General features: G+C 40.9%; 1 protein-coding gene across 1 annotated transcript in view; it reads right to left on the bottom strand.

Moving 5' to 3' along the window:
- Positions 1–1,426: 1,426 nt before the first annotated feature.
- The window catches only part of LOC127924547 (dedicator of cytokinesis protein 1-like), a gene marked incomplete at its 3' end in the record, with an annotated part of 33,647 nt that continues 22,879 nt past the window's right edge, over positions 1,427–12,194 (bottom strand). The window contains exon 4 of the mRNA XM_052509256.1: positions 1,427–1,522. Within this exon, the coding sequence (XP_052365216.1) occupies positions 1,427–1,522 (96 nt within the window). The remainder of the gene's footprint in view (positions 1,523–12,194) is intronic.

A 12,194-nucleotide genomic window follows, 5' to 3' on the forward strand; every position in this document is an offset into this window, starting at 1 on the left:
GAGAGAGAAGAACATGAGGAGAAACACAGAGAGAAGGAAGTCAGGAGAACACAGAGAGAAGAACATCAGGAGAAACACAGTAGAGAAGAACATCAGAGAAAGCTCTGTCACCATACAGGAGGGGAACATCAGATGAAACCCAGTAGAGAAGAACATCAGGAGAAACACAGATGGGAACATCTGGAGAAAAGCAGAGAAGAACATCAGGGAGAAGGATGTAGAGAAGAACAGGGAGAAACACATTAGAGAAGAACATCAGGAGAAACAGAGAGAAGAACATCAGGAGAAACACAGAGAGAAGAACATCAGAGAGAAACACAGTAGAGAAGAACATCAGGAGAAACACAGTAGAGAAGAACATCAGGAGAAACACAGTAGAGAAGTTTCAATGAAACACAGTAGAGAAGAACATCAGCAGAAACACAGTAGAGAAGGACATCAGGAGAATCACAGTTTCACATGATCTGAGTCAGAGAAACACAGTAGAGAATGAACATCGTGGTGAAACACACAGGAAATGGCTGCTAGAAACACATGAATTTCAGGCCAAAACAGAGAAGTTGTCAGGAGCAACACAGTCTTTAGGTCTTTGAACTCATTGAAACTTCCAGTTTCAGGAAGTCAGGAGTTCACATGAGAATCCCATCTTGTAGCCCGAGAAGAACATTGAAAACCATCCTAGGGAAGTTCATTCTTCAGAGAAACACAGTAGAGAAGACAGTCAAAAGGAGAGGAAGCCAGAGCCCAGAAGAAGAGTCAAGTTCACAGCAGAAAGCACCAGTCTAACAACACACATTCTATATAGTTATAATGAGGTGTCCAACGGTACAGTTCTAGATGAGGAACATCATGTCACATGCACCAGCTTGGTCCTTTTACTGGTAGGGAGGAGGGAGGGAGGGAGGAGGGAGGGAGGAAGAGAAGGCATCAAGGAGGGCTGGTGAGAGAGAGAAGAACATGAGAGGGCTGGAGAGAGAGAGAGAGAGAGAGAGAGAGAGATAGAGAGAGAGAGAGAGAGAGAGAGAGAGTAGAGGAGGGGAGAAGGCTGGAGGGAGAGAGGAGGGAAGAGGAGGCAATGAGAAGGCTGCAGTGGACTGTAGTGGACTAGAAGGAGAGAGGGCTAGAGGGAGAGAGGGTAGGAGCAGCTGCAGACTGTCATTCCTGTGGACTAGAAGGAGAAAGGGCTAGAGGGAGAGAGAGGGTAGAGGAGGGAGAGAAGGCTGCAGTGGACTGTAGTGGACTAGAAGGAGAGGGCTAGAGGAGGAGAGGGTAGAGGAGGGAGAGAAGGCTGTAGTGGACTAGAAGGAGAGAGGGCTAGAGGGAGAGAGAGAGTCTCTTTACCGTTCTGGTGAGCTTGGTGGAACACACCAGGGTTACTATCTGGAAGGAGTCCTTGCTGATGTACAGTTGCCCAGGTTGTGTGAACCCTTCCTGTAGTGGACAAACCCTTCTCCTCCAGCTCCACCTTGGTAGCAGGCAGGTTCAGGTACAGAGACGAGTCCTCCAGCTTCTTAGCCTCCGCCTGGGGTCTACAGAATTACACATACACGTTATCACCTGGTCCGTGGTGTCTATACTACCTACCCTGAATACGATGAGGTGGTTATATTACCCTGAATACGATGAGGTGGTGTTATATTACCCTGAATACGATGAGGTGGTGTTATATTACCTACCCTGTATGATGAGGTGGTGTTATATTGCCTGAATACAGGCAGAAAGAGTCTAACAACCAGCTCTATACGATGAGGTGGTGTTATATTACCCTGAATACATGAGGTGGTGTTATATTACCCTGAATGCGATGAGGTGGTGTTATATTACCTGAATACGATGAGGTGGTGTTATATTACCCTGAATACGATGAGGTGGTGTTATATTACCCTGAATACGATGAGGTGGTGTTATATTACCCTGAATATGATGAGGTGGTGTTATATTACCCTGAATACGATGAGGTGGTGTTATATTACCTACCCTGAATACGATGAGGTGGTGTTATATTACCTACCCTGAATACGATGAGGGTGGTGTTATATTACCTACCCTGAACGATGAGGTGGTGTTATATTTACCTGTATACGATGAGGTGGGTTATATTACCTGTATACGATGAGGTGGTGTTATATTACCTACCTGAATACGATGAGGTGGTGTTATATTACCTGAATACGATGAGGTGGTGTTATATTACCTACCCTGAATACGATGAGGTGTGTTATATTACCTACCCTGAATACGATGAGGTGGTGTTATATTACCAGGGTTGAATACGATGAAGTGGTGTTATTTTACCTACCTGATGGTACACGATGAGGTTGGTGTTATATTCCCTGAATACAATGAGGTGGTGTTATATTACCTACCCTGAATACGATGAGGTGGTGTTATATTACCTACCCTGTATACGATGAAGGTGGTGTTATATTACCTACCCTGAATACGATGAGGTGGTGTTATATTACCTACCCTGAATACGATGAGGTGGTGTTATATTACCTACCCTGAATACGATGAGGTGGTGTTATATTACCTACCCTGTATACGATGAGGTGGTGTTATATTACCTACCCTGAATATGATGAGGTGGTGTTATATTACCTACCCTGTATACGATGAGGTGGTTATATTACCTGTACAATATATTACCTGCCTGAATACGATGGTGGTGTTATATTACCTACCCTGTAAGATGGTGGTGTTATATTACCTACCCTGAATACGATGAGGTGGTGTTATATTACCTACCCTGTATACGATGAGGTGGTGTTATATTACCTACCCTGTATACGATGAGGTGGTGTTATATTACCTGAATACGATGAGGTGGTGTTATATTACCTACCCTGTATACGATGAGGTGGTGTTATATTACCTGAATACGATGGGGTGGTGTTATATTACCCACCTGTATATGATGAGGTGGTGTTATATTACCCTGAATACGATGAGGTGGTGTTATATTACCTACCCTGAATACGATGAGGTGGTGTTATATTGCCTACCCTGAATACGATGAGGTGGTGTTATATTACCTGAATACAATGAGTGGTGTTATATTACCTGCCCTGTATACGATGAGGTGGTGTTATATTACCTGAATACGATGAGGTGGTGTTATATTACTGAATACGATGAGGTGGTGTTATATTACCCTGTATACGATGAGGTGGTGTTATATTACCTGAATACGATGAGGTGGTGTTATATTACCTGCCCTGTATATGATGAGGTGGTGTTATATTACCCTGAATATGATGAGGTGGTGTTATATTACCCTGAATACGATGAGGTGGTGTTATATTACCCGATGAGGTGGTGTTATATTACCTGAATACGATGAGGTGGTGTTATATTACCTACCCTGTATACGATGAGGTGGTGTTATATTTACCTGAATACAATGAGGTGGTGTTATATTACCTACCCTGTATATGATGAGGTGGTGTTATATTTACCTGAATACGATGAGGTGGTGTTATATTACCTACCCTGTATATGATGAGGTGGTGTTATATTACCTGCATACGATGAGGTGGTGTTATATCACCTACCCTGAATACGATGAGGTGGTGTTATATTTACCCTGTATACGATGAGGTGGTGTTATATTACCCTGAATACGATGAGGTGGTGTTATATTACCTACCTGAATATGAGGTGGTGTTATACCTACCCTGAATACGATGAGGTGGTGTTATATTACCTACCCTGTATATGATGAGGTGGTGTTATATTACCTGAATACGATGAGGTGGTGTTATATTACCCCTGTATACGATGAGGTGGTGTTATATTACCCTGCACCCTGTTATATACCGATGAGGTGGTGTTATATTACCCACCCTGTATACGATGAGGTGGTGTTATATTACCCACCCTGAATACGATGAGGTGGTGTTATATTACCCTGCCTGAATACGATGAGGTGGTGTTATATTATTACCCTGTATACGATGAGGTGGTGTTATATTACCTACCCTGTATACGATGAGGTGGTGTATATACCTGAATACAATGAGGTGGTGTTATATTACCTACCCTGAATACGATGAGGTGGTGTTATATTATTACCCTGAATACGATGAGGTGGTGTTATATTACCTGCACTGTATACGATGAGGTGGTGTTATATTACCTACCTGTATACGATGAGGTGGTGTTATATTACCTACCCTGTATATGATGAGGTGGTGTTATATTACCTACCCTGAATACGATGAGGTGGTGTTATATTTACCTGTATACGATGAGGTGGTGTTATATTTACCCTGAATACGATGAGGTGGTGTTATATTACCCACCCTGAATACGATGAGGTGGTGTTATATTACCTACCCTGAATACGATGAGGTGGTGTTATATTACCCACCCTGAATACGATGAGGTGGTGTTATATTACCTACCCTGTATACGATGAGGTGGTGTTATATTACCTACCCTGTATACGATGAGGTGGTGTTATATTACCTACCCTGTATATGATGAGGTGGTGTTATATTTACCTGTATATGATGAGGTGGTGTTATATTACCCTGAATACGATGAGGTGGTGTTATATTAACCCTGAATACGATGAGGTGGTGTTATATTTACCCTGAATACGATGAGGTGGTGTTATATTACCCTGAATACCCTGAATACGATGAGGTGGTGTTATACCCTGAATACGATGAGGTGGTGTTATATTACCACCCTGTATACGATGAGGTGGTGTTATATTTACCCTGTATACGATGAGGTGGTGTTATATTACCTACCCTGAATACGATGAGGTGGTGTTATATTACCTACCCTGAATACGATGAGGTGGTGTTATATTATCTGAATACAATGAGGTGGTGTTATATTACCCTGAATACGATGAGGTGGTGTTATATTACCCTGAATACGATTAGGTGGTGTTATATTACCTACCCTGAATGGTGTTATATTACAATGAGGTGGTGTTATATTACCTACCTGTATACGATGAGGTGGTGTTATATTTACCCTGAATACAATGAGGTGGTGTTATATTACCAACCTGAATACGATGAGGTGGTGTTATATTACCTACCCTGAATATGATGAGGTGGTGTATATATTACCCTGAATACGATGAGGTGGTGTTATATTACCCTGAATACGATGAGGTGGTGTTATATTACCCTGAATACGATGAGGTGGTGTTATATTACCTGAATATGATGAGGTAGTGTTATATTACCTACCCTGTATACGATGAGGTGGTGTTATATTACCCGATGAGGTGGTGTTATATTACCCTGAATACGATGAGGTGGTGTTATATTACCTACCCTGAATACGATGAGGTGGTGTTATATTACCTACCCTGAATATGATGAGGTGGTGTTATATTATTACCCTGAATACGATGAGGTGGTGTTATATTATACCCTGAATACAATGAGGTGGTGTTATATTATACCCGATACGATGAGGTGGTGTTATATTACCTACCCTGAATACGATGAGGTGGTGTTATATTACCTACCCTGTATACGATGAGGTGGTGTTATATTACCTGAATACAATGAGGTGGTGTTATATTACCTGTGGTGTTATACGATGAGGTGGTGTTATATTTACCCTGAATACGATGAGGTGGTGTTATATTACCTACCTGAATACGATGAGGTGGTGTTATATTACCTACCCTGAATACGATGAGGTGGTGTTATATTACCTACCCTGAATACGATGAGGTGGTGTTATATTACCTACCCTTTAATACGATGAGGTGGTGTTATATTACCTGAATACGATGAGGTGGTGTTATATTACCTGAATATGATGAGGTGGTATATATTTACCTGAATACGATGAGGTGGTGTTATATTACCTACCCTGAATACGATGAGGTGGTGTTATATTACCTACCCTGATTACCTGCACTGTATACGATGAGGTGGTGTTATATTACCTACCCTGAATACGATGAGGTGGTGTTATATTACCTACCCTGTATACGATGAGGTGGTGTTATATTACCTACCCCTGAATACTGATGAGGTGGTGTTATATTACCTACCCTGTATACGATGGTGGTGTTATATTACCTGTATACGATGAGGTGGTGTTTATACCTACCCTGAATACAATGACGATGAGGTGGTGTTATATTACCTACCCTGTATACGATGAGGTGGTGTTATATTACCTACCCTGAATACGATGAGGTGGTGTTATATTACCTACCCTGAATACGATGAGGTGGTGTTATATTACCTACCCTGAATACGATGAGGTGGTGTTATATTACCTACCCTGTATACGATGAGGTGGTGTTATATTACCTACCCTGTATACCGATGAGGTGGTGTTATACTACCCTGTATACGATGAGGTGGTGTTATATTACCTACCCTGAATACGATGAGGTGGTGTTATATTACCTACCCTGAATACATGAGGTGGTGTTATGAGGTGGTGGTGTTATATTACCTACCCTGTATACGATGAGGTGGTGTTATATTACCTGCCCTGAATACGATGAGGTGGTGTTATATTACCTACCCTGTATACGATGAGGTGGTGTTATATACTACCTGCATATGATGAGGTGGTGTTATATTACCTGAATACGATGAGGTGGTGTTATATTACCTACCCTGTATACGATGAGGTGGTGTTATATTACCTACCCTGAATACGATGAGGTGGTGTTATATTACCTGAATACGATGAGGTGGTGTTATATTACCCTACCCTGTATACGATGAGGTGGTGTTATATTACCTACCCTGTATACGATGAGGTGGTGTTATATTACCTGAATACAATGAGGTGGTGTTATATTACCTACCCTGAATACGATGAGGTGGTGTTATATTACCTACCCTGTATACGATGAGGTGGTGTTATATTACCTGAATACAATGAGGTGGTGTTATATTACCTACCTGAATACGATGAGGTGGTGTTATATTACCTACCCTGAATACGATGAGGTAGTGTTATATTACCTACCACTGTATACGATGAGGTGGTGTTATATTACCTACACTGTATACAATGAGGTGGTGTTATATTACCTACCCTGAATATGATGAGGTGGTGTTATATTACCTACCCTGAATATGATGAGGTGGTGTTATATTACCTACCCTGAATGAGGTGGTGTTATATTACCTACCCTGAATACGATGAGGTGGTGTTATATTACCTACCCTGAATACGATGAGGTGGTGTTATATTACCCCCACTGATGAGGTGGTGTTATATTACCCTGTATACGATGAGGTGGTGTTATATTTACCCTGCATATGATGAGGTGGTGTTATATACCTACCCTGTATACGATGAGGTGGTGTTATATTACCTACCCTGTATATGATGAGGTGGTGTTATATTACCTACCCTGTATATGATGAGGTGGTGTTATATTACCTACCCTGTATACGATGAGGTGGTGTTATATTACCTACCCTGAATACGATGAGGTGGTGTTATATTACCTGCCCTGAATACGATGAGGTGGTGTTATATTACCTGAATACGATGAGGTGGTGTTATATTACCTACCCTGTATACGATGAGGTGGTGTTATATTACCTGAATACAATGAGGTGGTGTTATATTACCTACCCTGAATACGATGAGGTGGTGTTATATTACCTACAATACATACGATGAGGTGGTGTTATATTACCTACACTGTATATGATGAGGTGGTGTTATATTACCGATGAGGTGGTGAATACGATGAGGTGGTGTTATATTACCCTGAATATGATGAGGTGGTGTTATATTACCCTGAATACGATGAGGTGGTGTTATATTACCCTGAATACGATGAGGTGGTGTTATGTACCCTGAATACGATGAGGTGGTGTTATATTACCCTGAATATGATGAGGTGGTGTTATATTACCTGAATACAATGAGGTGGTGTTATATTACCTACCCTGAATACGATGAGGTGGTGTATATTACCTATTTACCCTGAATACGATGAGGTGGTGTTATGTATACGATGAGGTGGTGTTATATTACCCTGAATACGATGAGGTGGTGTTATATTACCCTGAATACGATGAGGTGGTGTTATATTACCTGAATATGATGAGGTAGTGTTATATTACCTACCCTGTATACGATGAGGTGGTGTTATATTACCTGTATATGAGGTGGTGTTATATTACCTGTATACGATGAGGTGGTGTTATATTACCTACCCTGAATACGATGAGGTGGTGTTATATTACCTACCCTGAATATGATGAGGTGGTGTTATATATACGATGAGGTGGTGTTATATTACCCCTGAATACGATGAGGTGGTGTTATATTACCTACCCTGAATACGATGAGGTGGTGTTATATTACCTACCCTGTATACGATGAGGTGGTGTTATATACCTGAATACAATGAGGTGGTGTTATATTACCACCCTGTATACGATGAGGTGGTGTTTATATTACCCGATGAGGTGGTGTTATATTACCTGAATACGATGAGGTGGTGTTATATTACCTGTATACGATGAGGTGGTGTTATATTACCTGAATACAATGAGGTGGTGTTATATTACCTGCACTGTATACGATGAGGTGGTGTTATATTACCTACCCTGTATACGATGAGGTGGTGTTATATTACCTACCCTGAATACGATGAGGTGGTGTTATATTACCCTGAATACGATGAGGTGGTGTTATATTACCCTGAATATGATGAGGTAGTGTTATATTACCTACCCTGTATACGATGAGGTGGTGTTATATTACCTGCCCTGGTGGTGGTGTTATATTACCTACCCTGTATACGATGAGGTGGTGTTATATTACCTACCCTGAATACGATGAGGTGGTGTTATATTACCTACCCTGTATACGATGAGGTGGTGTTATATTACCCACCTGTATACGATATTTACCTACCTGAATACGATGAGGTGGTGTTATATTACCTACCCTGTATACGATGAGGTGGTGTTATATTACCTACCCTGTATACGATGAGGTGGTGTTATATTACCTACGATGAGGTGGTGTTATATTGCCCTGTATACGATGAGGTGGTGTTATATTACCTACCCTGTATACGATGAGGTGGGTGTATACGATATATTACCTACCCTGTATACGATGAGGTGGTGTTATATTACCTACCCTGTATATGATGAGGTGGTGTTATATTACCTACCCTGTATGATGAGGTGGTGTTATATTACCTACCCTGTATACGATGAGGTGGTGTTATATTACCTACCCTGAATACGATGAGGTGGTGTTATATTACCTACCCTGAATACGATGAGGTGGTGTTATATTACCCTGAATACGATGAGGTGGTGTTATATTACCTACCCTGTATACGATGAGGTGGTGTTATATTACCTACCCTGTATACGATGAGGTGGTGTTATATTACCTACCCTGTATACGATGAGGTGGTGTTATATTACCTACCCTGTATACGATGAGGTGGTGTTATATTACCTACCCTGTATACGATGAGGTGGTGTTATATTACCTACCCGATGAGGTGGTGTTATATTATCTGTATACGATGAGGTGGTGTTATATTACCCTGAATATGATGAGGTGGTGTTATATTACCCTGAATACGATGAGGTGGTGTTATATTACCCTGATGAGGTGGTGTTATATTACCCTGAATACGATGAGGTGGTGTTATATTACCCTGAATATGATGAGGTGGTGTTATATTACCTACCATGAATACGATGAGGTGGTGTTATATTACCTACCCTGAATACGATGAGGTGGTGTTATATTACCTACCTGAATACGATGAGGTGGTGTTATATTACCCTGAATATGATGAGGTGGTGTTATATTACCCTGAATACGATGAGGTGGTGTTATATTACCCTGAATACGATGAGGTGGTGTTATATTACCCTGAATACGATGAGGTGGTGTTATATTACCCTGAATATGATGAGGTAGTGTTATATTACCTACCCTGTATACGATGAGGTGGTGTTATATTACCTGTATACGATGAGGTGGTGTTATATTACCTGTATACGATGAGGTGGTGTTATATTACCTACCCTGAATACGATGAGGTGGTGTTATATTACCTACCCTGAATATGATGAGGTGGTGTTATATTACCTACCCTGTATACGATGGGGTGGTGTTATATTACCTACCCCGATGAGGTGGTGTTATATTATACCCTGAATGATGAGGTGGTGTTATATTACCTACCCTGAATACGATGAGGTGGTGTTATATTACCTGTATACGATGAGGTGGTGTTATATTACCTGAATACAATGAGGTGGTGTTATATTACCTACCCTGTATACGATGAGGTGGTGTTATATTACCTGTATACGATGAGGTGGTGTTATATTACCTACCCTGAATACGATGAGGTGGTGTTATATTACCTGTATACGATGAGGTGGTGTTATATTACCTGAATACAATGAGGTGGTGTTATATTACCTGCACTGTATACGATGAGGTGGTGTTATATTACCTACCCTGTATACGATGAGGTGGTGTTATATTACCTACCCTGAATACGATGAGGTGGTGTTATATTACCCTGAATACGATGAGGTGGTGTTATATTACCCTAGTGTTATATTACCTACCCTGTATACGATGAGGTGGTGTTATATTACCTACCCTGAATACGATGAGGTGGTGTTATATTACCTACCCTGAATACGATGAGGTGGTGTTATATTACCTACCCTGAATACGATGAGGTGGTGTTATATTACCTACCCTGAATACGATGAGGTGGTGTTATATTACCTACCCTGTATACGATGAGGTGGTGTTATATTACCTACCCTGTATACGATGAGGTGGTGTTATATTACCTACCCTGTATACGATGAGGTGGTGTTATATACCTACCTGTATACGATGAGGTGGTGTTATACTACCTACCCTGTATACGATGAGGTGGTGTTATATTACCTGTATACGATGAGGTGGTGTTATATTACCTACCCTGAATACGATGAGGTGGTGTTATATTACCTACCCTGTATACGATGAGGTGGTGTTATATTACCTACCCTGAATACGATGAGGTGGTGTTATATTACCTACCCTGAATATGATGAGGTGGTGTTATATTACCTACCCTGTATACGATGAGTTGGTGTTATATTACCTACCCTGTATACGATGAGGTGGTGTTATATTACCTACCCTGAATACGATGAGGTGGTGTTATATTACCTACCCTGAATATGATGAGGTGGTGTTATATTACCTACCCTGAATACGATGAGGTGGTGTTATATTACCATACGATGAGGTGGTGTTATATACGATGAGGTGGTGTTATATTACCTACCCTGAATACGATGAGGTGGTGTTATATTACCTACCCTGTATACGATGAGGTGGTGTTATACTACCTGCATATGATGAGGTGGTGTTATATTACCTGAATACAATGAGGTGGTGTTATATTACCTACCCTGTATACGATGAGGTGGTGTTATATTACCTACCCTGAATACGATGAGGTGGTGTTATATTACCTGCACTGTATACGATGAGGTGGTGTTATATTACCTACCCTGTATACGATGAGGTGGTGTTATATTACCTACCCTGTATACGATGAGGTGGTGTTATATTACCTGAATACAATGAGGTGGTGTTATATTACCTACCCTGAATACGATGAGGTGGTGTTATATTACCTACCCCCTGTTATATTACCTGAATACAATGAGGTGGTGTTATATTACCTACCCTGAATACGATGAGGTGGTGTTATATTACCTACCCTGAATACGATGAGGTAGTGTTATATTACCCTGCACTGTATACGATGAGGTGGTGTTATATTACCTACCTGAATACGATGAGGTGGTGTTATATTACCTACCCTGTATATGATGAGGTGGTGTTATATTACCTACCCTGAATATGATGAGGTGGTGTTATATTACCTACCCTGTTATATACGATGAGGTGGTGTTATATTACCTACCCTGAATACGATGAGGTGGTGTTATATTACCTACCCTGTATACGATGAGGTGGTGTTATATTACCTACCCTGTATACGATGAGGTGGTGTTATATTACCTACCCTGTATACGATGAGGTGGTGTTATATTACCTACCCTGTATACGATGAGGTGGTGTTATATTACCTACCCTGTATATGATGAGGTGGTGTTATATTACCTACCCTGTATATGATGAGGTGGTGTTATATTACCTACCCTGTA

This window comes from Oncorhynchus keta, unplaced genomic scaffold (assembly GCF_023373465.1).
Source record: "Oncorhynchus keta strain PuntledgeMale-10-30-2019 unplaced genomic scaffold, Oket_V2 Un_contig_4272_pilon_pilon, whole genome shotgun sequence".
In the NCBI taxonomy this organism is placed as follows: Eukaryota; Metazoa; Chordata; class Actinopteri; order Salmoniformes; family Salmonidae; genus Oncorhynchus; species Oncorhynchus keta.